We start from the raw sequence: 26,929 nt of genomic DNA, 5'->3' as shown, positions 1-26,929 counted from the left end.
TTCAGGATTGCCATTACCAATTCCAGACGTTACCTCTCGGTCTCTCCACGGCGTCGAGGGTTTTCACCAAGGTGATGGCGGAGATGATGGTGCTCCTGCGTCAAGGAGTCCATATAATTCCTTATCTAGATGATCTCCTGATAAAGGAGAGATCCAGGGAGCGGTTGGTACAAAACATCGCGCTCTCCTTGTCCATACTCCAACAACACGGTTGGATCATACTTTTTCGGGATGATTCTGGACAGTGAAGTTCAGGAAAAGGCTCTGGCAATCCAGAAAATGGTAAAACTAGTTTTGAAACCATCAAAAGTGTCGATCCATTAGTGCAAATATGGTGGCGGAGTACGAGGCCGTACAGTTTGACAGGTTCCATGCCAGGGTATTCCAGTGGGACCTGTTGGAAGAGTGGATCCCACCTGCACATGCACCGGAAGATAGTCCTGTCGTTGAAAGCCAGTATTTCACTCCTGCGGTAGCTCCACAGCTCGCACCTACTAGAGGGACACAGGTTCAGTATTCCGGACTGGGTCCTGGTAACCACAGATGCAAGGGGAGCTGTCACGCAAGGGTAAAAGCTTCCCAAAAAAATACTAAAGTCAGGAAGCCTGCCTTCACATGAACGTGCTGGAATTGAGAGCCATTTACAACGGCCTTCAGCATGCGGTACATCTTCTTCAAGATCACCCTGTGCAGATCCAGTTGTACAATGTAACAGCAAGGCAGAACGAAAAGCAGAGCGGAAATGGCAGAGGTGACAAAGATCCTCCTCTGGGCAGAAAAACATGTAAGGGCTCTGTCGGCAAGTTTCATTCCGGGAGTGGACAACTGGGAAGCAGACTTCCTCAGCAGACACGATCTCCATCCGGTAGTGTGGGACCTCCACCAAGAAGTCTTCGTAGAGGTGACAAGTAAGCACCCTTTGACAAAGCTGCCTGGAGCGGCGAAACGCGTAAGTGAACATTGCTCCAGACCATTGGATGTCACTTAAGACAAATCCCACTGGCTCCAAATCCAGGACGACCCATTTTTATGCTACAAGTGAACCAGGATCCCGATTCCAATTGGTCCAATAAGGAATGAACTTCCCAGGATTCATCTAAAGTGGAACACAGTGTGCAGGACATTACAGACTGTGAACCAGAATCCATTCCATAACTAAAGACCTGTATCCGGATCCCTGCATTGGAACACATGTTTGGTAACAAACTATAGTAGTCCTGGTCTAATCTAGACTTTGTGTCCGAATACTAACGTATGGACCTTTGCCTTATTAAGGTTATTTCTGAGGAGCTTAGTGTATGCTCATAGACCAATTCGCGGACATTTTCATATTTTATCATCAATTTTTTATCTATATGTTTGGTAAATCAGTATGTTGTAATTATTAAATTTACACATTATTAGCATCAGTTGTATAAGCGCTGTAATATTTTTGATTTTTTTTTTGTGTGACTTTTATTAAGGAGATTGACTTCCTCCTACAGCTTGGAGGAACAACTCATTTCAGCGCCTGTTTATTATATACTTGATATATAATTTTTCTGCATGATGACTTCTCGTCTCAACGAGAAGCTTCAGAAATATTGTTCCAGACCATCAGGCAATAGCAGTAGATGGTCTGGTGACCCAGTGGCTATTCCGGTCTGTGTATGTATTCCTTCCACTTCCACTGATCCCAAAAGTTCTCGGGATCATAAAAAGAAAAAGGGGTCGGACAATTTTCATTGCCCCAGACTAGCCGAGGACAGCTTGGTGCCCAGATCTTCAGGAGTTACTCATTAAAAGATCCTGGGCCTCTTCCTCTTCGCGAGGACCTACTACGGTAGATGACGTGCGTGTACCTAGACTTACCGCGGCTATGGTTGACAGCATAACTGTTGAGCACCCCGGATCCTAGCCCGAAGGGGTATTCCACACTCTTATTCAGGCCAGGAAAGGAGTAACGTCTAAACATTACCACCGTTTTGGAGGAAATATGTGTCTTAGTGTGAATCCAAGAAAGTTTTAACGGAAGAGTTTTCAGTTAATGCGGTTTCTCCATTTCCTACTGGCTGGAGAGAATGCAGACTGAAGTTGGACTCCATGAAGGTCCAGATTTCAGCATTGGCAATGTTCTTTCTGAAACTATTAGCTTCCATTCCGGAAGTTCAGTCTTGCGTGGAAGGCGTGTTGCGCGTCCAACCTTCCTTTGTGCCTCCAGTGGCACCATGGGATAGTAATGTGGTGTTGCAGTTCCTCCAATCATGTGGGTTTGAACCTTTTAAGAAGGTGAAGTTGCTTTTTTTCACTTGCAAAGTGGCCATCCTGTTATCCTTGACATCTGCAAGGCGGGTGTCTGAGTTGGCGGCCTTGTCTCACAAGAGCCCTTATTTGATCTTCCATGAAGATAGAACTGAATTGAGGACACGTCAGCATTTTCTACCATAGGTGGTTTCCTTTTTCTACAGAAACCGACCTATTGTGGCGCCTGTGGTTACGGACACCTTCGCTGAGTCAGTCTCTGGATGAGGTTGGAGTTTTGAAGATTATGTCGCCTGAACGGCTCAGATTAGGAAAACAGTGACTCTGTTTGTCCTGTATGCTCCCAACAAGGTTGGGTGTCCTGCTTCCAAGCAGACCATTGCGCGCTGGATCTGTGGTGAGATTCAGCATGCTCATTTCACGGCTGGATTGCCGTTACTGAAATCGGTGAAGGCCCGTTCTACTAGAGAGGTGGGCTCGTCCTGGGTGGATGCCCGGGGGATCTCGGCATGACAACTTTGCCGAGCAGATGTTTGGTCGGGTTCAAACACCTTTGCTATGTTTTACAAGTTTGATACCCTGGCCGATGAGGACCTCATGTTTGGTCAATCGGTGCTGCAGAGTCATCCGCACTCTCCCACCCGTTCTAGAGCTTTGGTATAATTCCATTGTTCTTGAAGTGACCCCAGCATCCTCTAGGACGTATGAGAAAATAGGATTTTAATGCCTACCGGTAAATCCTTTTCTCTTAGTCCGTAGAGGATGCTGGGCACCCGTCCCAGTGCGTACTGTATCTGCAATTATTGGTTGTGGTTGCACATAGGTTGTGTTACGGGTTTTGTCAGCATATTGCTGCAAATTTCTTCATGCCGTTGGCTTGTGTTCTATTGAATGCCACGTTCTGCGGCATGCTTGTGGTGTGAGCTGGTAAGATGCTCACCGTGATTTAACAATAAATCCTGTCCTCAAAATGTCCTTCTCCCTGGGCACAGTTCCTTAAACTGGAGTCTGGAGGAGGGGCATAGAGGGAGGAGCCAGGTCACACCCTTTGAAAGTCTTAAAGTGCCCATGTCTCTTGCAGATCCCGTCTATACCCCATGGTTCATGAAGTGACCCCAGCATCCTCTACGGACTAAGAGAAAAGAATTTACCAGTAGGTATTAAAATCCTATTTTTTGTTCCACCCCCCCAATTTTCATGAATGGGAATAGAACCCACTTCGCCCGAAGCATGGCTAGCGAAGCATGCCTACGAGGGTACACTTTTCTGTGTCAACCATTTTTCTGTGTTGACCATTTTTTTTTTTTTTTTGACCTTTTGTCCCTGTCGACCATTTGGGGTGGACCTATTGACTGTCTATCTTTTCAATGTAGATCTATTGAACCGTACATTGACAGGAATAAGCCGTTTATGGGAAGTAACGGGGAGTATCTGCAAAAATGCAGGGGTGTTGTGACAGTTTTCAGGGTGTGTCTTGGTGCGCGACTACAAACTCGTAAGCATAAAACATGGCTCCAGCGTAGCAACTCCTGCAGCCACATTTGTGTCGCAGTAGCGATGGACCATACCATTGTTGAGCATGTTGGAATGGCTTTGGTGGGTATCTCTGTTCACTAGTGGGTGGCTGCTACACGTGCGATGCCTCGCGGTTCTATTACAAAAAAGATTGCTGCTGTGTCGGCACTACTACAACTTCTGAATCAGGCCCAACGCAAAACATTTAAATCAGGCATTCCCAACCTTGGTCCTCAAGGCACACTAACAGTCCAGGTTTTAGTGATATCCATGCTTGAGCACAGGTGACTTAATTAGTACCTCAGTTATTTTGATTTAACCATATGTGCGGAAGCCTGGATATCCCTAAAACCTGCACGGTTAGTGTGGCTTGAGGGCACAGGTTGGGAATGCCTGATTTACACAAAGACCTTGTATAAAATATCATTATCTAAATACACCATTTACTTTACATAGCTTGGGAGGACTAGTGGGTAAAAATGCCAGTGAAAAAAAAATGTATGTTCTACTATGCTACTGATCCACTATGCTAATAACATCTTATTTGAGAATGATTTAAATTGATTTTTGGTGGGCTATGGCATAAATGTTATTTTCCTTAAAATGGGCACATCGCCAAAATGTGAAAATTGGGTTGGTCATGAAGTACACATGGGTTGGGTACGGGATCCTAACAGCCAGGATGCCGACGGCCATAATACAGAAAGTGGCATTCCAACTGTTTAAACTCCTGACATTTTGTTAAGTACTATATTTTTTAATTTATATAATGGGTTAGATCGATGTGATTGTTTATTATTATTAAGTCCTCAACTTTGGTTAAAGTTGTTGCACACTTTATTTTAAACAGCATGTTTGGATAAAAAAAAAAACGTAATGTGAAAGTACTTTACTCCAGCACAAGGGGAAGGCTTGTAAGCCCCATGGGGAATCTGCATTATAAGCTTGATTGTGCAGTGTTTGGTTATAATACTATGGACATTGCAAAAGCTGTTTTAGAAATACAGTATTATCCAACTTATTTTAAGATTATAGCATTTACCTCAAGACATTCCTACCCTAAGGGGGAGATTCAAATGTTTGAAAAGTTGGTTTGGTGTCCGTTTCTTCCTGTCTATTAGACTCCCAACTGACTTTTCAAACATTTTGAATCTCTCCCTAAGTGTAAAGGCCCGTACACACTGGCCGATATATCGGCCGTTCTCTTGAACGGCTGATATATCGCGTTACCGTCGGCCAGTGTGTACGGCCGATACGTCTGTGAACTCCGTCGTTCAGTCGTATTGCGTCGGCAGCACAGCCGACGGCCAATATATCTACCGATATATTGGCGCGTCGCTGTGTGTGTACGGGGCGGTCGGCCGGCCGCCCGTACACATGCTGCGGTGGCCGCCGGTGATTGACAGCTGAACTGGGCGGGCGTGTGTACACGCCCGCCCAGTTTATGACGTCAGTCCCCGACGGATCGGGCAGTGTGTATGCTCAACTGCCCGATCCATCCATAGATATATCTGCAGATCAATTGATCTGCAGATATATCTATTGGTGTGTACCCACCTTAAGACACATTTAACATCATTTGCACTGAGCAGGTAAATGGGTTGAAAAACAAATCTATTGCCACTGCCTCCTTTATCCTGCCTACCAGATTATGTAATCAGTCTGTCTGTCTGTACATGTTCTGTGTTATAAAATTATAAATTCTGTTTTTAGAACTGTACTAACAATATACCAGATACCATAGGTGTGAGAGTATGACTCCACCATATGTAAAGTCTCCGTCTCTGCTCTTGTGGTGTCACAGTACCTTCAGTCTTGGATTATTTGAAAGTGTTTTGAAGCAGTACTTGAGAAGCTCAAGGTGCTAACATACATGAGCACTTGTTTTTGTGTAATTCAATCCTATTGGAAATCTCACAATTTTTAATGAATTTGTGTCACACAAAGAGAAATAAAACTGCAACAGAAAAAAATGATTATAACCACCTATGATTTGAAAGATGAAGCTTATTTGGATTGCCTAGTACAAGGGGTGTGCAATAAATTTCCGGATGCACAAAAAGTATTCTATTTACAAACAAAGTGACCATTACATTTTTTTCAAAGTATTCGCCAGAGGAGTCTATATGTAAAGTTGCGTGCGCTTAAACCACTTTTTGAAGCAGCGGCACCAGCCCAAAGCAGGTATGCCTTCAACATACTAGATGAAGGTTTCCACTGCAGCTTCCGGTGACTCAAAACAAATCCCACGCATCTTGGATTTGATTTGTGGGAACACGAAAAAGTCGCAAGAGGCCAGGTTTGGACTGTACGGTAGATGACCAAGCTTCTGGATGCATTCATGGACCAGAAAATTCACCTTTTTCCTGGACTTGTGGACAGGTGCATTGTCGTGATGAAGAAAGGCACCACGAACGTGAGTTCTTGGACAGTGCCTGGAAATTACTTCCTGCACTTGAGGCAGGCATTGTTTGATTTGCCAGTTCACAGTGACTGTACAATGCTGTGAAAGGGTTGTTTTGCAGAGAAGCAAAAGAGGGACTGTTTTTGTGTCTCTCTGGGGCACACTTAGTTTAATTAGACTAATTGATAAATTTGTGAAAATTAGACAATGTATATGTAAAGATAAAACGTAACTTTTAATTATTAATTTTTAAACAGACGAGAACAATAGTAAAAATGTTGCTGTGTATGTCAGCAAAATTGATTAAGACAAGTATTAAATACAATTACAAATAAGAAGATATGTTACTCACTGGGTGTACCGTAGGTGGCAGAAGATTTGTCTGCACACCCACTGGATATTGAGCGAGTGTTAATGTTCGACGTTTGTCCAAGGCGATATTATGGAAATTCTTGTTATCTCCATCCACTTATGAATAGATATACACCTGTATATTCATAAGAGAAATTCAAGATGAACCGGCTTTTAAGAATCCGGGCTCCTGGTGGACTAGTCAGCTTAGGTAAGTATGCTACAAAAAAAATCGCTGGTGGTGGATATTTTCTAATCGGCAGAAGGTAAATTCCTTGATACTACAGTACCCAGTATTCCCAGAGGGTCACCCTTTCTGGTACTAACCAGGCCCAATGCTGCTTGGCTTCCAAGATCAGACGAGATCGGGCATGTCCAGCAGCATGGTATGACTGTAGAAAGACAGGTAAGTGCCTATCCGCTGGGGAAGGGCTGCTGCTGCTACTTGAGCTGATTAGGACAAAATAATCTGAAAATATTGCCCAAGAAGCAGCGTATGCCCTTATTGTTGAATTGTATCTTGGAATTGGAGGTGCTGTAAGGATTCACCCTTATGTAAATTTCCAATAGAAAATCATGAAAATTGAATATATCAACGCAGTAATGTAGCCTGAGTAAATGATCAGGAAATGTTGAAGTTGCAGTCAAATTACTACAAAAATAATATATGCTGAGAGCATGCAAAAGTATTGCAGTGATCACAGAGATAGATTGCTGAGTGGGTTAAGAAACCCACTCAGCAATCTATCTCTGTGATCACTGCAATACTTTTGTTTTGTCTTTTCTCTACAGCAGACAGACAGCAGTTTAGGCAGCTTTTTGTGCTGCATTTTTTGTAAAATTGCATGCTCTCAGCATATATTATTTTTGTAGTAATTTGACTGCAACTTCAACATTTCCTGATCATTTACTCAGGCTACATTACTGCGTTGATATATTCAATTTTCATGATTTTCTAATATATTCAATGTGCTTTTGGAAATTTACATAAGGGTGAATCCTTACAGCACCTCCAATTCCAAGATACAATTCAGCAATAAGGGCATATGCTGCTTCTTGGGCAATATTTTCAGATTATTTTGTCCTAATCAGCTCAAGTAGCAGCAGCAGCCCTCCCCCAGCGGATAGGCACTTACCTGTCTTTCTACAGTCATACCATGCTGGACATGCCCGATCTCGTCTGATCTTGGAAGCCAAGCAGCATTGGGCCTGGTTAGTACCAGAAAGGGTGACCCTCTGGGAATACTGGGTACTGTAGTATCAAGGAATTTACCTTCTGCCGATTAGAAAAAATCCACCACCAGCGATTTTTTTTGTCGCATACTTACCTAAGCTGACTAGTCCACCAGGAGCCCGGATTCTTAAAAGCCGGTTCATCTTGAATTTCTCTTATGAATATACAGGTGTATATCTATTCACAAGTGGATGGAGATAACAAGAATTTCCATCATTTCGCCTTGGACAAACGTCGAACATTAACACTCGCTCAATATCCAGTGGGTGTGCAGACAAATCTTCTGCCACCTACGGTACACCCAGTGAGTAACATATCTTCTTATTTGTAATTGTATTTAATACTTGTCTTAATCAATTTTGCTGACATACACAGCAACATTTTTACTATTGTTCTCGTCTGTTTAAAATTTATAATTAAAAGTTAAGTTTTATCTTTACATATACATTGTCTAATTTTCACAAATTCATCAATTAGTCTAATTAAACTAAGTGTGCCCCAGAGAGACACAAAAACAGTCCCTCTTTTGCTTCTCTGCATAACAACCCTTTCATAGTTTGATCTGAACTAATGTCTGGGAGCACCGCCAACCCAGTTCTACCCTAAAAGCCCAAAAGGCAAAGTTGGTAGCTTTATGTTGGTCACCATTCTTATCATTCTTGTCATTTTTTGCCTCATTTGGTAACAATCTGGTCCAGTGCAGATCCCAAAAACCCCCACCCATTACTGTACAATGCTGCTCAAGTGGTACGGTAGAATACAACAAAATGGAGGCTGCGCTCAAAATTGGAAAGAACCGTGATAATTAATTTCCAAATGTATCAATTAAAAAAGACCATTTAATAATAGCCACAATAATATACATTCAACAACATGAGTTCATGTGATTAAAAAAGGAATAGATTACCCTAAATACTGGGTCAGGACGTATATTAGTAATACAGTAGAAGGAGTCCATTCCAAAGAATGCCCTTTGTTGCAAAAGAATCCAGTAAGCAAGAGTCTCCTATATGTGTAGAGAGTCCAATACGTAAATTACGTGCACCGTTAGATTGGCAATAGAAATAGTCCCGTATAATTGTTTTCTTTAATTGATACATTTAGATATTAGCCATCACTGTTCTTTCCAATGTTGAGCGCAGCCTCCATTTTGTTGTATTTCTCTGTTACAGTGGGAGTGAATTCCCTCTAAATGTGGCTGCAGCTTAGCAAGGCACCCTCATTCACTTAGCACTCGAATACATCTGGGTATATCCTTCTTTTGCATCAAGTGGTACGATAGCTACGTGACCAGTAAGCCAACATCTGCTTAAATATGCTGCGCTCTCTTTGAAATATCAGTGGTGGTGCACCTCCTACTGCGGTTCCCTGGGAAGAAACTGGAGCTCTAACATTCATGGCCACTGATAGATCTCCCAGACAGAGTTTGAGTGACTGCCATCACACCTGGCCAGCATGTTGCGGCTCCAAATCATCCAAGTCTCCTTCTGCTCTCGAGTCAGCTGATTGGGCACCCAACATGCAAAAATCTTGCTCAGGACAATCTTTTCATACAGTATCAAGTGGATGGATCCTGATGGGATTGTTTCTACTCTACCTATGCACTGGACATCCAGAAACGTATTGCACAACCCTCGTGCTTGAAAGCCATTGTATAGCTAAATGGTTAGACTTTATTATCCTAATAAATGAATCCTTTTTTTTTTTTTTTCTGTGCATGCTCACTGTCTGGTTTGTCAGCTTTGTATTCTTGTATGTGTATTGTTCCGCAGAAAGATCAATATTCCTAAAAATGGTGTGTGTGTGTGTGCAAGGCAGCTTTATAATTCTGGTATCATGCAGGTGACTCGCAGCATGAAGATCTCAAACCGTGATTAGCATATAGAATATTATTTTTAAAGCAGTCTAACCTCCCTAAGGATAAGCACTTGCCAAGCTTTGTCGGGTTGTAAAAGTTTCTTATAGGACATTGCTGTGAATCTTTCAATACATTGCAATGAAAAGTCCCTTTTTCTTTTCTTCCAGGTTATGACATGTCAACATTTATTAGGCGCTACAGTAGATATCTCAATGAAAAAGCCTTCTCCTACCGACAAATGGCATTTGACTTCGCCAGGGTAAAGAAGGGGTAGGACGGTTTCCCTTTTATTTATTTTTATTTTTATTTTTTAATGCAGTGATTCTCCTACAGAAATTAAGTTTAGATGACACAATCATTTGAAATTGTGGAAATAATTTGTGTTTTTTATGCTTAAACTGTGTTTGTGTCGCCTTTTACAAAGTGCTGTAGAGTAGGTATAGGATAATATGCCTCTACTATAAATTCTAGTATTTTTAAATGATCAAGAATTGATCACAGAGAAACAGGAGGTAGCAGGCAAATGCTTCATACAGGGAACAGCAATCCAGGAGACTTCTAATATTTGTGTAATAACTTTACTGTAGGAAACTAGCTCACTTGGGGGGCAATACACTGCATTTCTAGCCCTTAGCTAAAACTCTTTAGGACCTAGCATTGGAGGTCCAGTCTCTTGGGTTCCAATCGACTCACAGAAGATCAGAGTAAGGACCTGGCCCACCAGAATTGCACTTCTAAGAAAATGCATTGGTCTGTCATTAAACCCCCGCCACCCCTACCCACGTAGTGGTTGTATTCATTTACTGGACACTGTTCAACTACTTTATTCACTTGTGTATTATAGGCCTAGTAACAAATGATTGAGAACTACGGTTTTGTACTGATAGTCATCAGCAAAGTATATATGATCTTTACTGATCATTTACAGAAAGGGCTGCTTTATCGCATTCAAAGTAAATATCCATTTCTTACTGTTACTTTAACATGAAGACTTTTTTTTTTTTTTCAGAGCTGAAGGAGTAATGAGGACAATGGTGCCAGAAAAGCTGCTGAAGGGAATGCCAATACTACAGCAACAGATCGATGCTCTGCTTGAGTTTGATGTAAGCTTACATCTGTTGATTACTATACATTTATATTTGCTATGAGCCCCATTCTGAAATGAGGTTTCTATAATTTGATGTACAGTAGTGGAGACCCCCTGCCTGTGTAAACCACACAGATTGATTAATGCAACAGGGTCACGGTACGTACTACATGTAGAGACCTCTGCTGGATAGCTTCTACGCTGCTTTATTTCAAGAATGAAAAACATCTCAAATTAACTCTGCCCTCCTACATCACTCATCTCAAAATGCTCCACACTTGCTCCAAAATTCCACTGGCTGCCTCTGAGACCTCCTACTTATCCCGCAATAGGACCACCTGCCCTTTGACCACCACTTGTCACACTCATACTATGCCCATGAGTCCCCAGAGCAGGTACTCAAAAGCTCTTTCACAAGGATGGAAAACCTGCAATGCAGAGCACATTGCACACTCTCCACCTCTGATGTGCTGCATGACTACCCTTCACTGCTACTGATCAGTTTTATTCTCTGCTTTATAACAAATAAGGGAGTAAGTCCGATTGTAAGTTCTCCATCTGTACAGCAGGGGGCACTAGTAACCACAAGTTCAAGGTCCTTGTAAAATTGACCAAACCATGTCCTGGACAGGGAGGAAAAGGTTATGAGGGTATAGAAAAAAAGAACAGACACATTCTCTGTTTTCAAATGTCAGTGGTATTTAGCAAAGCCCTTTTGAAATCGATGTGTCATCCACCTGGCCTCTGTTATATTTTAGGGGCAAACGTTCTCTCTCCAACTAATAGAATGGCTGGGATATTCCCTGCAGAAGCAAATTGTTTAAATAAATTCTTGAAGCAGTACATAAACCATACACAGCTCCCAAGACCATTGTTGCATCTCTAGGGGGATTCCAGCCGTTAGTATTTCACCGGCAGTCGGGATTCCGGCATCTGCCTCATGAACGTCGGGATCCCAACAGCGGGTATTTTAGCTGCATTCCCTGTACCTTGGCCCTCATTCCGAGTTGATCGCACCAAGCAACTTTTTGCTGCTTGTGCGATCAACTAATCTCCGCCTATGGGGGAGAGTATTTTAGCATAGCAGGGCTGGGTTCGCTTGTGCAGCCCTGCTATGCTAAAAATGTTTCACACAAAACAAGACCAGCCCTGGACATACTAACCCTGTGCAACGGGTCCAGCGATGATGGTCACGGCTTAGACGTCAGACATCCGCCCTCCGTTCGACTGGACACGCCTGCGTTTTTCTTACCACTCCCCGAAAACGGCTTCAAACGGACAGTTGACGCCCCTGAACGCCTTCCTGCTGTCAATCTTCTTGCCACAGCGACCGCTTTCTTCGCTATCAGTGTTATCTGTCGCCGGGCAATAACACGCGTGCTCCATTTGCAAGCTGCGCATGTGCATTCCAGACCCGATCGCACCGCTGCAAAGAAGTACAGCGTGCGATCGGTCGGAATGGGGGCCCTTATGTGGATTTATGCATTGTACAGGAGTCCAGCTATAGAACTGAGGTTAGGATAGTCTGAAAAGGGGCATGGAAAAGCGAAATAATTTCTGTATGGCTTACTCATAATTCAACTGGTTAGGATGCCTTTAAATGTCAATTAAAATGGTTTTAGTACAGATTATAAGTAATCCGATTATGAAGGACGCCGTCCAAATCAAGACAGGTTTTAAAACTGTGGTCTCTCGCTGTTCTGTAACGCTACTTCTAAAATGTAAGAACCATTATAGGAAAGTGCAGTGTATTTTACCGGCAGTAGTATGTTAGACAATAGTGGGTTTGTGACTAAATGTGCACATTTTAAAACCATTTTCTCTTTTGATTTGGTCACAGTCCAGCGTCCGCAGCTTGTGATAATGCAATTTTATTGAATTGTTTTCCAGCTGTTGGATCTTCTTGGCTGGAGCATAGTTGGTAATTTGTTATCATAGAACTGTGCAATATTCGGTGATAAATAACAAGATCAGATGAGGGTAATATGGAATTCGTTATCATGCACTGTTTAAGGGTTTCCGGTGATAGATCGACAATGTATATGTCGACACATGGTTTGCACATTTTTTTTAACTTCTGCTTGATTTTCCCAGGTGAATATCTATTAGGAATAGTAACCTGTGGCGAATGTAATAACGCTCCGTGCCACCTAGCCTGAAGTGTGGCGAGCGTTGAAATTTCCACTGGATGGTGGTCAGATAACTGTAAAAAAGGTTTGGCACACAATAATCTAAAAAACATGGGTCTACCATGTCAGTGTCGACCTTTTGTACCTGTCACTCGTTCATATGTCATACCTGTCAACTTAATGCATGTCGACCTAAACATTGTCAGTCTATTAATCCACACCAGAGATTGTTGTTGGTTTGCTTGTGTGTATTTTCTTACACATTTCTCTGACGTCCTAGTGGATGCTGGGGACTTCGTAAGGACCATGGGGAATAGCGGCTCTGCAGGAGACTGGGCACAAATAGAAAGCTTTAGGACTACCTGGTGTGAACTGGCTCCTCCTCCAGACCTCAGTTAGATTTTTGTGCCCGGCCGAGCTGGATGCAAACTAGGGGGCTCTCCTGAGCTTCCTAGAAAGAAAGTTAGAATTAGGTTTTTTATTTTCAGTGAGACCTGCTGGCAACAGGCTCACTGCTACGAGGGACTAAGGGGAGAAGAAGCGAACCTGCCTGCTTGCAGCCAGCTTGGGCTTCTTAGGCTACTGGACACCATTAGCTCCAGAGGGATCGAACACAGGCCCAGCCTCGGAGTCCGGTCCCGGAGCCGCGCCGCCGGCCCCCTTACAGAGCCAGAAGCAAGAAGTGGTCCAGAAAATCGGCGGCAGAAGACATCAGTCTTCACCAAGGTAGCGCACAGCACTGCAGCTGTGCGCCATTGCTCCTCATGCACACCTCACACTGCGGTCACTGATGGGTGCAGGGCGCTGGGGGGGGGCGCCCTGAGCAGCAATACTGACACCTTGGCTGGCAAACTGGCACCATATGTAGCCCCAGAGGCTATATAGGTGCTTTTTAACCCCTGCCAGAATCCATAAAAATGCGGGAGAAAAGTCCGCGAAAAAGGGGCGGAGCTATCTCCCTTAGCACACACTGGCGCCATTTTGCCCTCACAGCTCCGTTGGAGGGAAGCTCCCTGGCTCTCCCCTGCAGTTAATACACTACAGAAAGGGTTAAAAAGAGAGGGGGGGCACAATTTAGGCGCAGTATACAATATATATGCAGCTATAAGGGAAAACACTTTTTATAGGTGATATCCCTGTGATATATAGCGCCCTGGTGTGTGCTGGCATACTCTCCCTCTGTCTCCCCAAAGAGCTTTGTGGGGTCCTGTCCTCTATCAGAGCATTCCCTGTGTGTGTGCTGTGTGTCGGTACGGCTGTGTCGACATGTATGTGGAGGATAATGATGTGGAGGCGGAGCGAATGCCTGTAAATGTTGTCATCCCCTGCGGGGTCGACATCGATGTGGTTGGACTTATGGAAGGATTACGTGAAAGTGTCAACTCCTTACACAAAAGGTCAACGACACAGAACAGCCGGCTGCTCAGCTTGGGCCTGTTCCAGCGTCTCAAATGTCATGGGGGGCTCTAAAAACGCCCGCTACCTCAGATGGCAGACACAGATGTCGACACGGATACCGACTCCAGTGTCGACGACGATGAGACTAGTGTACCCTCCAAATAGGTCCACCCGTTACATGATTGAGGCAATGAAAAATGTATTACACATTTATGATTATACCCCAGGTACCACATAAAAGGGTATTGTGTTTGGTGAGAGAAAACTATTAGTAGTTTTTCCTGCATTTGAGAAATTAAATGAGGTGTGTTAGGAAGCATGGTCTTCCCCCGGTAAGAAATTGATAATTTCTAAACGGTTACTGGCAGCGTACCCTTTCCCGCCAGAGGATAGGTCACGTGGGGAAACACCCCATAGGGTAGATACAGCGCTTACACGCTTATCAGAAAAGGTGGCACTACCGTATCCGGATACGGCCGCCCTGAAGGAACCTGCTGATAGAAAGCAGGAGGTTACCCTAAAAGATATAGTCACACACTCGGGCATTATATTGCGACCAGCCATTGCTTCAGCATGGATGTGCAGTGCTCCCGCTGCGTGGTCAGATTCCCTGTAGGAAAATAACTATGGATAGGGACAATATTTTGCTGACAATAGAGCATATAAAAGACGTGGTCTTATACATGCGTGATGCACAGAGGGATATTTGCCGGCTGGCATCAAAAATAAGCGCTAGGTCCATTGCCGCCAGACGGGGGTTATGGACTCGGCAATGGTCAGGCGATGCCGACTCGAATCGGCACATGGAAGTTTGCCCTATAATGGGGTAAAACTGTTTGGGGATGGTTTTTACAGACCTCGTTTCCACAGCTACTGCTGGGAAATCGACTTTTTTTGCCACAGGTTACCCCACAACAAAAGAAAGCACCGTATCATCAAGTACAGTCCTTTCGGCCCCAGAAAAGCAAGAGGGCTAGAGGCTCATCCTTTCTGCCGAGAGGCAAAGGTATAGGAAAAAGCTGCAGCACACAGCTAGTTCCCAAGAGCAGAAGTCCTCCCTGCGTCCGGTAAGCCCACAGCATGACGCTGGGGCTGCTCAGGCGGACCCGGGTACGGTGGGGGCCCGTCTCAGAAATTTCAGCGCCCAGTGGGCTCTCTCACAGGGATCCCTGGGTCCTTCAAGTAGTATCTCAGGGGTACAGGCTGGAGTTCAAGACGTTCTTCCCCCCCGCCGTTTCCTAAAATCTGCCAGGGAGGCGGTGTTGATGGCTATTCAACACTATAATCACAACAAGTGATTGTCAAGGTGCCCCTCCTTCAGCAAGAAAGGGGTTACTATTCCACAATGGTTGTGGTACTGAAACAGAACGGTTCGGTGAGACCCATCTTAAAATTAAAATACTTGAATTTTTGATATCAGAAGATTCAAGTTCAAGATGGAATCGCTCAGGGCGGTTATTACGAGCCTGGACGAGGGGGATTACAGGGTCTCCCTGGACTTCAAGGATGCGTACCTGCATGTCCCCATTTACCCTCCTCACCAGGAGTACCTCAGAGGTGTGGTACAGTTCTGTCACTATCCGTTCTAGACGCTGCCGTTGGAGTTGTCCACGGCACCGAAGGTCTTTACCAAGGTAATGACCGAAATGATGATACTCCTTCGCAAGAAGGAAGTTTTTTATTATCCCGTACTTGGATGATCTCCTGATAAAGGCGAGGTCCAAAGAACAGTTGGTAGTAGGGGTAGCACTCTCTCGGGAAGTGCTACAACAGCACGGCTGGATTCTCAATATTCCAAAGTCACAGCTGGTCCCGACGACACGTCTTCTGTTCCTGGGAATGATTCTGGACACAGACCAGAAAAGAGTGTTTCTTCCTGTGGAAAAAGCCGAGGAGTTGTCATCTCTAGTCAGAGACATCCTAAAACCAGGACAGGTGTCGGTACATCAATGCACACGAGTCCTGGGAAAAATGGTAGCTTCGTACGAAGCATAATTCCATTCGGAAGGTTCCACGCAAGGACGTTCCAGTGGGACCTGTGGGACAAATGGTCCGGGTCCCATCTACAGATACAACAGCGGATAACCCTGTCAGCAAGAAACAGGGTGTCGCTGCTGTGGTGGCTGCAGAGGGCTCATCTACTAGAGGGCCGCAGATTCGGAATACAGGACTGGGTCCTGGTGACCACGGATGCCAGCCTTCGGGGCTGGGGTGCAGTCACACAGGGAAGAAATTTCCAAGGAAATTTCGTTTCACATAAATATTCTGGAGCTAAGGGCCATTTATAATGCCCTAAGTCAAGCAAGGCCCCTGCTTCAGAACCAGCCGGTACTGATCCAATCAGACAACAGCACGACGGTCGCCCATGTAAACAGACAGGGCGGCACAAGAAGCAGGATGGCGATGGCAGAAGCCACAAGGATTCTCCGATGACTTCAGCCAGAAGTTTTCCAAAGGCGGGTAAACCGTTGGGTATGCCCACGGGTGGACATGATGGCGTCCCGCCTGAACAAAAAGTTGAAAAGATATTGTGCCAGGTCAAGGGACCCTCAGGCGATCGCTGTGGACGCTCTAGTGACACCGTGGGTGTACCAGTCGGTTTATGTGTTTCCTCCTCTGCCTCTCATTCTCAAGGTACTGAGAATCATGTGAAAGCGAGGAGTGGAAACTATACTCGTGGTTCCGGATTGGCCACGAAGAGCTTGGTCCCCGGAACTTTAAGAGTTGCTTGCAGAGGACCCTTGGCCTCTGCCGCTCAGACAAGACCTGCTGCAGCAGGGATCCTGTCTGTTCCAAGACTTACCGCGGCTACGTTTCACGGCATGGCGGTTGAACACCGGATCTTAATGGGCATTCTGGAGGAAGTCATCCCTACCCGGCTCAAAGCCAGGAAGGATGTCACCACAAAACGTTATCACCGCATTGGGCGAAAATATGTTGCGTGGTGTGAGGCCAAGAAGGCCCCGACGGAGGAATTTCAGGTGGGTCGATTCCTACAATTCCTGCAAGCAGGAGTGACATTGGGCCTCAATTTGGGGTCCATCAAGGTCCAGATTTCGGCTCTGTCGATTTTCTTCCAGAAAGAATGGGCTTCACTGCCTGTAGTTCAGACTTTTGTCAAAGGAGTTCTGTATATTCAGCCTCCTTTTGTGCCCCAGTGGCACCTTGGGATCTCAATGTGGTTTTGGAATTCCTGAAATCACATTGGTTTGAGCCACTTAAGACTGTGGATTTAAAATATCTCACGTGGAAAGTGGTCATGCTGTTGGCCCTGGCTTTGGCCAGGCGAGTTTCAGAATTGGCGGCTTTGTTTTGTAAAAGCCCTTATCTGATTTTCCATATGGATAGGGCAGATTTGAGGACTCGTCCTCAGTTTCTCCCGAAGGTGGTCTCAGTTTTTCACTTGAACCAATCTGTTGTGGTGCCTGCGGCTACTAGGGGCTTGGAGGATTCCAAGTTGCTGGACGTAGTCAGGGCCCTGAAAATTTACGTTTCCAGGACGGCTGGAGTCAGAAATACTGACTCGCTGTTTATCCTGTATGCACCCAACAAGCTGGGTGCTCCTGCTTCTAAGCAGTCTATTGCGCGCTGGATTTGTAGCACTATTCAGATGGCGCATTCTGTGGTGGGATTACCGCAGCCTAAATCTGTTAAAGCCCATCCCATGAGAAAGGTGGGCTCATCTTGGGCCGCTGCCCGAGGGGTCTCGGCTTTACAACTTTGCCGAGCTGCTACTTGGTCAGGGGCAAACACGTTTGCAAAATTCTACAAAATTGATACCCTGGCTGAGGAGGACCTGGAGTTCTCTCATTCGGTGCTGCAGAGTCATCCGCACTCTCCCGCCCGTTTGGGAGCTTTGGTATAATCCCTATGGTCCTTACGGAGTCCCCAGCATCCACTAGGACGTCAGAGAAAATAAGAATTTACTCACCGGTAATTCTATTTCTCGTAGTCCGTAGTGGATGCGGATTGTCTGCAATACTTGTACATAGTTATTGTTAACTAATCGGGTTATTGTTGTGAGCCATCTATTCAGAGGCTCCTCTGTTATCAGGCTGTTAACTGGGTTTCATATCACAAGTTGTACGGTGTGATGGGTGTGGCTGGTATGAGTCTTACCCGGGATTCAAAATCCTTCCTTATTGTGTCAGCTCTTCCGGGCACAGTATCCTGACTGAGGTCTGGAGGAGGGTCATAGGGGGAGGAGCCAGTGCACACCAGGTAGTCCTAAAGCTTTCTATTTGTGCCCAGTCTCCTGCAGAGCCGCTATTCCCCATGGTCCTTACGGAGTCCCCAGCATCCACTACGGACTACGAGAAATAGAATTACCGGTGAGTAAATTCTTATTTTTTCTTCTAATCAAATAAAATGGTTGTAATGATTTAATGGAAGAATAGGCTAGGATTGTCCAACCGCGCAATAGTCTTGATAAAGGACCTCATTCACTAAGTATTGCAAAATTTGTGACTCGCAGTCCGGCCGATTATCGAACGACATTGCGCACGCGCAAGTAAAAATAGCAACAGAAATTGCATACATCGTGATCGGAATGTATCCGCTGTTTGAGTAACAGTAAGCCGGCGTTTCTGGGTGGAAACCTGGCGTTTTCTGGGTGTGTCTGAAAAAACGCAGGCGTGCCCAGGTGTTTTAAAGGAGGGTGTCTGTCGTCGGCGATGACCATTTCCAGCCTCTTGTTTCGCAAGAATTGTGGACGACCTTGCCTGGCGCAGATAGGAAGAATCTTCGATGTTCTGGTAATTGCGTATGGTTTTGTGATCAGGCCGCATATTGCGATGCATTTGCAATTTCTGCAATGGGCGTTTTTTCTCTATTTCTGGGCAGCAACTATTTGATTGCAGCAACTGCTTTTTAGCATAAATTGCAATCCTTACTGAATAAGGTCCAAAATCTGCAAACGCCCAGGCAGTCCAGGCTCCTATTTCTGGTTACAGTGTAAGGTGTCACTGCCATATGTGTACGAGTTACTGAAAATAGCAAAAAATCTGACTGCAATTTTGTTTTTTGTTTTTAGCACATGTACAAGGCGTGTGGTTTGTATTTTTTTTTTTTCCGGTAATATTTTTATTTTTATTTTTTTACACTTTATGGGGTAATGTAAACTAAAGTAATAGCTAGATAACTGTCCAGGATTGCAGCTGAAGTACTAATGTCATGATAGCAGACTAGGCCATACCTGCATTTTTATCATATGTTACTACTATGGCTGCTGAGTGGGAAAGCCAAGTTGGAGAGATGAGAGGGCACGCAGAACTGTGAGAAGATCAGGTCAAGGAAGTGTCCTTCTTAGATATGGAGATGAAGTTTACTGGGACAGTAGAATGACTTTGTGTGGTGCAAGAGACCTATAAAGGTCACCTTTGGCAGGATCAGGTAAAAGGGTAGATTTGCCAACCCCACAAAGAACTATGCCTGAAAATATTGCTCTTGTCGTTACCAAATTACACGAAAGGTAGGTCCGATGCAATAATAAAATAAGTTAATATAGCACTAAACCTACTCATTACTAAACTACTATATACTAAACCTACTCAATAAGTTATAATAGACATATTGTTGCTGATTCACAGCCACATCCATATCTTCATCTGTTGGCAGTCACCTGTCTGCGACTTAATGTAGATACCGCCACAAAGTCTTCCCTGGTGTACATCTTTGCGTACGAATGTGCAAGGGATTAGGTGCCCACTGTCTGCTTCTGTAGATGCTTAAATACTGACTAGTGTGCACCATAGGTCTCCGCAACTTGGACCAGCCCAATGGAGATGCAGATTCTCCATCTGGGTGTGTCCTGCTGTGTAAGCGGTTGAGCATCTCCGTACGCAGCCACATTCAGTGACCCTCTCATAGCACTATAACAAAACGGACCATCCCTGTGCTTGCACTAAGCCACCTCCCTGTCACTACCCAAAACAGGCCACGTCATCTGTGACATTTCAGAGGCCAGGTGTCTCCTGTGTGCTTCTATCGGAACTCTGACACATCTGCAAAATAAAAGAAAACCGCTCCTTTAGCGTCCAACATAGGGCCTAATTCAGATCTGATTGCAGCAGCAAATTTGTTAGCTAATGGGCAAAACCATGTGCACTGCAGGAGGGGCAGATATAACATGTGCAGAGAGAGTTAGATTTGGGTGGGTTATTTTGTTTCTGTGCAGGGTAAATACTGGATGCTTTATTTTTACACTGCAATTTAGATTTCAGTTTGAACACACCACACCCAAATCTAACTCTCTCTGCATATGTTATATCTGCCCCCCTGCAGTGCACATGGTTTTGCCCATTTGCTAACAAATTTGCTGCTGCAATCAGATCTGAATTAGGCCCTTAGTCAGTGTGTGCGACTCAGCATCTGGCCCATGTGCAATATGTGTATTGTAACTTATTGATTGTGTTTAGTACCCTAGAGCATGTTTTCCTATTGTTTTAGTACAGAGTTGCAGTGTATTGGGCATTCCCAGGAGGTGACAGGGAGGTGGCTATTCAGACGTACGGAGATGGCTTGTGCTACAGGTGTAATTACAGGAGTGGCCCAGAACTGGTTGTGTACACATACGTGTAATCATTCACAATGGAGGCCATACACAGACGTACAATCTGTATCTAGCATAGGGCTGGAGCAAGTTTCCATGGTGGCGTCTGAAGATGCACTGTGCACAATTGCAGCTTCTGGAGACACAAATAGTATTAGCATAAAGTCACAGACGTATGTTGCTGCATCTGACTCAGAATCATGCCCTGTATGTGATAACTTAGCATTTTATTATTGCATAACCCTGCCCTTGTCATTTTATACAGGCTAGTGCAGTAACCATTTCCAGATATAGGGTGGTACTTGATTAGCATGCTAAAATAGTGTTTAACTAAGGTTTTTTTTTAAAGAGCTATAGTAACCTAATTTGTTAATTAAACTAAAAATACTATTTCTAATATAGTTTATTAAAAATTTATTTTCCAGTTCAGTGGTAAAAACATATAGCCTGTGGTGCCAGAGTCGGGATCCATTTTGCAACATATTGTGCATCTTTTCAGGATTGATAAAGAGACTGGAAGAGGTCTTCACATGTTGCTGCTGCAAGGGAGTATAATGGGATTTTAGAGTGCAGTGTGTTACACCCTCCCACACACACGTTTTTCTTCTGTATTCATATGTGAATGTATGTAGGTTATTTGTATACATGTAGACATGATGCTACAATTACCACAGGAGTGTCTTTCAGGGTTGCATGGTCTACAGTACTGTACATCATGTAATCTATCAGCAATTGTTATCTGTTAATTTAGGATCTTGTGATTTATGTTTGTTAGAGCAACTTGTGAAATGGTTTATGTATTTTTTTTTTGTTTTTTTAACAGGTTCATCCAAATGAACTGACAAATGGTGTTATAAATGCTGCTTTTATGCTTCTTTTTAAAGATCTTATCAAGTTGTTCGCTTGTTATAATGATGGAATAATTAATTTATTGGGTGAGTATATGTATGTTTAGCTTTCTTTGACTGGTTCTACACTGGAATCGTTTGCAGTTAAGGGGGTGATTCAGAGTGTTCGGTATGTTTTACCGCCTCACGGGATGCCACTGGTTCTGTTCTCCCTCTATGGGTGGCGTGGACACCCACAGAGGAGGAATCGCCTACCTCTCCAGTATACCGGCGGTGGTATGGTGTCCCTGTCGGGATCCCGGCGTCTGTATTTTGACAGCCGGGATCCCGACGAGAGGTATGCTAACTGCATACCGATTCAGAGGTGGGCACTATAACAGTAGTGACTTTTGCTGCAGCCGCTACTGTATCTTTACGGTAATGCTGCGGCTGATGGGTGTCCTACTAAGTAGTCCTCGGGCTGCGGGTGTGAACCTGCCCATATGTGTACATTGTACCTACCCTATGGAGAGGGGGTTGTTATTGCGGTACAGGTTGAGTATCCCTTATCCAAAATGCTTGGGACCAGAGGTATTTTGGATATCGGATTTTTCCGTATTTTGGAATAATTGCATACCATAATGAGATATCATGGCAATGGGACCTAAATCTAAGCACAGAATGCATTTATGTTTTATATACACCTTATACACACAGCCTGAAGGTAATTTTAGCCAATATTTTTTATAACTTTGTGCATTAAACAAAGTGTGTCTACATTCACACAATTCATTTATGTTTCATATACACCTTATATACACAGTCTGAAGGTCATTTAATACAATATTTTTAGTAACTGTGTGTATTAAACAAAGTTTGTGTACATTGAGCCATCAGAAAACAAAAGTTTCACAATCTCAATCTCGCTCAAAAAAGTCCGTATTTCGGAATATTCCGTATTTCGGATATTTGGATATGGGATACTCAACCTGTATTAGGTTTTTGTGTTTAATTGATGCATAGTAATGTATATGTTTGCACACAAAATATATGAGCTCATGTGGGAAGTACGTGGCTGGAGTAAACCAGTCGCATATGATGCACTTTCCGACCAGCACGCATCTTAAAATTGTTGCCAGGTTTGAGTTGGGGACTCTTTCAGCTAACACAATTTGCATCTGGATCTTGGAGAGCACTTGCAGACAACTCTGCATCAGGCCTGCAGTGTGTACACCAAAGACCTTTGATAACTGATGGTCAGAAATGCATTTTGCACTACAGTGTATTAAAGTTTATTGGATAAGAATAGTTTTGGTATGTTAACAACCTGTTGGTGCCACTTCCATCACTTGTACTATTTACTTACTGTCACATCTCCAACCACCCAAGCAATGTTAGCTGTGTAGTCTCATCTGACTAAGTTGGTGCCTGTGAATAGAGTTTGTACTGTGACTTGGCCAAGGCTGGACTTTAAATGATTTCCATTTACCCTGATGAATCTGTCTAGCCAGAAAGTAGGGGTGTTGCTAAGCCCCAGCACTATGTTCACGGCCCTATGTGACGAGGTACTTTTTAATGTTTATATGTTAATATTATCATTTATAGCAACTTAATGTACAACATTTCTTAATTTTATATGATCTTCATACCAGTATAGCTATAATAAGCTGACATATCTTGGTGTCCCCTTTAGTTTTACATGTATAGAGCAGGATGTGAGGACAGACAAACAGAGTATTTTGAGATGCTTCTCAATACACTCATTGGCAAAGCATGCTTAAACCTGTGCTTCTCAATCTCTGTTCTAAAATAAAAAAGGGCAGACTAGATGCCACTATTGGTTCGTTTTTGCTGTCAAATTCTATGTTTCTATGTCTTTTATGTATTTGTGTATAAAATTGTGCTCTGTTTATTAGACTGACCGGTTATATTTCCGGTTCTGGTGAAAAGAGATTTAAAAAAGAAAAAAAAAATTAATAAAAGGCCATAAACAAGGATTGTAAAACCCATTGACATATGCACAGCCGTCCTTCTGTGAAACGTGATTAAGGGGGAAAATGGTTTTAATATGTGAACTGTAATGTTAGAACTAATCAGATTTACAAGGATCACTTGTGTATTGAAGTTCTGTCTCAGTTATTTGCTTTCGACATGAACCAGAAATACATGCATGACTGCCAGTAGAGGTTTCTGTTGTTCCTTTGTTTAAGAACACTCATCCCCATTCCACCCAAATCATTGTGATTTTTGGTGGGGCAGTACCATTTTGCAGACACTGTCCCACCATGCCATCCGTGTGCCACAATGTCCTGTAGGGGAAAAGGTAGTGGTGGGTGCGGCACCGAACGTGATGAACCGCACGGCAAATTAACAGTGCCTAGAGAGCCCCATACCTGCCCGTACTACAAGGCTTCGCCTGTACCATGAAACCACGCCCATTTTGTGCATGCAACCTTCATTGCGTGCAAAGAGTCACTGCTCCCCAGTGTTAGGAGGTATGTTGTTCACTTTACACTTAACATTTTGTGTTTTGTGTTCTTAAGAAAGTCACCTGTAAGATAGACTGGCTATTATATCATTAAAATACAGGGGATTGTTTGGTTTACAATAATTCCGGTTTGTCTGTTTTTGGCTATATTGTCATGGAAAATCTAAGAAATTTGTTGAAGAAAAAAACTGAACTTCATTTTCAACAAATTAGTAGTTACAGTGTATTTTTAATCTTGTTAGTCTGTAGATTAAATGTTGCTGGCATAGCTCTTATACTAAAGGTCAAGTGGTTATAGCATTTTAAAGAGGATTGCTATTTTACCCCTTCACTGTGGAAGACAAGTGGGACAGTCGTCCCTCGCAGCGATGGGTGGAGTGCACAATAAAAAAGACAGTAACTTTGCCTCCATCTGTCCAGACAACCGGTAATGACTGCTGGCAGCAGGTGCAGGTAATTGACAAGTAACAATGTCACGTCTGGTTTATAAAGAGAAAAATTAAATGAAAAAGTAGTGTGTGTGTGTGTGTGGAGGAAATTCTAGTACCTCTATCTACCCCACTGCACAAGACAGAAAGATGGGGCAAGAAGTTTTTTCTTTCAAAATATGGCCTCTTCAGTTGGGATAACCAGAAATGTCTTAAACAGCAATTCCACATGGGGAATCGAGGTGAAACAAAAGCTCAGATGTTTCCCCATATTGTGTCCAATAGAATAAAAGGAGACTGCTTATTTAATGTGGTAGTTTTCCTGGTTTAAATAGTAGGTCTTATTAGGCTGTGTTATTCTTTCTATATGGTTAGTGTTTAAATAAAAATGTATTCTCAAGGGGCTGAGTACGGGATGCCGGTGTCGGCATTCTAAGCACCGGAAACCCAAAGTCCAGAATCCCGACACTGTTAAGGTGCCCATACACTAGACGATATTATGAGCGTTTTAGCAGTTTCCGACGGATCGACATGTCTTTCATAATAGTGCAGGTCGTTCATAATAGTGCATATCGTTCAGTGTCTGTGAATGATAACAATGCACGGTCCCGCAGGTCGTTGGTCAGATGTTCTGATCTTCCCTGCTGCAGGGAAGATCTGAAGCTATCGTTAACGACAGCATGCTCCTGGATGTGGCCACTCCTCAGATCTTAAGATCTATGAATGTACAAAATCGTATGTCCAGGACTGCCGGGGAGCTGCTGAGGAGGTCAAGGGAAATCGTTAACGAGATTGCATCATTTACCAGTCGTCTAGTGTATGGGCACCTTTTAGGGTAAGTATCCTAACCTTTCCCCTTCCCTCCCCCTAACCCTCCCTTACCGCAGCCTAGCACTAACCACACACACTCCGCAGTTTAATCCTAACCCTCCCTTCCACAGTCTAAACCTAACCTCCCCCTGTTACTTATGTTTGGGATGTCAGCTGTCGAGATTCCTGCATCGGGATTCTGCCCACCGACATTCCGTACGTCGGGATGTCCACTACATCCCTTTTCAAGTGCAGAATTAGGTGCAATTAAGAAAAAAAATAGCTTATAGTCCATTTTCTTGAAATTTCAATAACCTTTTGGACAATTGGTTACGCTTTATTTGACGTGTTCGTTAATATGTGCAATTAGACAAATGGTATTTACAGAAAAAAGTATAATTTGTATACTTAATGCATAAAAAATAATCTGTGATTGATGTTGGAACGTGATGAGCACAAAGGTAAAAAAAACCTTCAGCAGCGAAATAGTTAAGTGTAATTTCCTAATGAAAAACAAAACTATTTCATAATACGGTATCTGAGCATTTGAAGACTCTTTAATGTGTGGTTAGTAGTTTCACTTAAAACTGGATCTGAATTTTTCTTTCTTTTGTGTTTTTTAATGCACAGAGAAATTTTTTGAAATGAAGAAAGGTCAATGCAAAGATGCACTAGAAATTTATAAGCGATTCCTGACCAGAATGACCAGAGTTTCTGAGTTTATGAAAGTCGCAGAGGTAAGCTGTTTTACCTGAAATAATGGCTTATGCTACCGTGGTGACGGTCATTCTTCGTGTGCTGGTCAGTCAGTTTTTTTTATAGGGGATTTTTTTTCTTTCTTTTGTCTTGGCGTATGGGTGATACATATTTTATATTCTATTGAATAATTCTTCAGATTTTCCCCTTGGTCTGGGTTTGTTTCCTTTTGGAATTTAGGGTTGTGTTTTAACAAGCTGTTTAAAATAATTTTTATTGCCTTAGATATTGTAGTATATACATTTGTTCTAGTATTTCACAGTATAATTACACATGGCAATATGTATATTTTTGTATTCTAGCAAGTCGGTATTGACAAAGGAGATATCCCTGACCTTACCCAGGTGAGCAATTCCTATTAGTCATTTTCATGCCATGATTGTAATATTGATAAAAATTACATATTGTGATACATTTTACAAATTGGTATCACTATTCACTGATTTTTCTATTCCTGAACTGCGGAAGTTCTAATTTGAAAATTGGTTGATCACAAAGTACCTTTCTAACTGATGCTAATTGTGCTTAAGATGGCAATCTGGTATATTACAGGTGTGTCCTCGTACACTTTTACCGCAGTCGCTCCAAACAACCCATCTCCGTGCATCACTGTGACAGATTGAGTGCGGTTTAGCTGCGGTATGAGTATGTAAATATAAAGAAAATCCCATTGAGGTATTCAAAAGTGTAAAGAGTGGATAAGTTGCCCATACAGTAGCAACCAAATAGCTTTGAGTAAGCATTTGTCTAACACATTCTATAAAATGATAGGGAGATGCTGATTGGTTCTCCACAGACAAACTTCTCCACTCTTTTTTTTATTTTTTCTCTGCTTGATATATCAACCCCAAAG

The 26,929-nt window shown here is 43.3% G+C and overlaps 1 protein-coding gene and 2 pseudogenes across 2 annotated transcripts in view; 2 read left to right on the top strand and 1 right to left on the bottom strand.

Moving 5' to 3' along the window:
- The window catches only part of SNAP91 (synaptosome associated protein 91), a 346,885-nt gene that overhangs the window by 129,951 nt on the left and 190,005 nt on the right, over positions 1–26,929 (top strand). For both annotated transcript variants that reach the window (XM_063916907.1, XM_063916906.1), the window contains exons 5-9: positions 9,771–9,873; positions 10,613–10,706; positions 21,591–21,702; positions 25,951–26,057; positions 26,379–26,420. In XM_063916907.1, the coding sequence (XP_063772977.1) occupies positions 9,771–9,873; positions 10,613–10,706; positions 21,591–21,702; positions 25,951–26,057; positions 26,379–26,420 (458 nt within the window). The remainder of the gene's footprint in view (positions 1–9,770; positions 9,874–10,612; positions 10,707–21,590; positions 21,703–25,950; positions 26,058–26,378; positions 26,421–26,929) is intronic.
- On the bottom strand, positions 6,790–6,911 carry LOC134913183 (5S ribosomal RNA; annotated as a pseudogene).
- Positions 7,654–7,772, top strand: LOC134913599 (5S ribosomal RNA; annotated as a pseudogene).

Source organism: Pseudophryne corroboree, chromosome 4, assembly GCF_028390025.1.
Source record: "Pseudophryne corroboree isolate aPseCor3 chromosome 4, aPseCor3.hap2, whole genome shotgun sequence".
Classification (NCBI taxonomy): domain Eukaryota; kingdom Metazoa; phylum Chordata; class Amphibia; order Anura; family Myobatrachidae; genus Pseudophryne; species Pseudophryne corroboree.
This window is presented reverse-complemented; position numbering and strand designations above follow the sequence as displayed.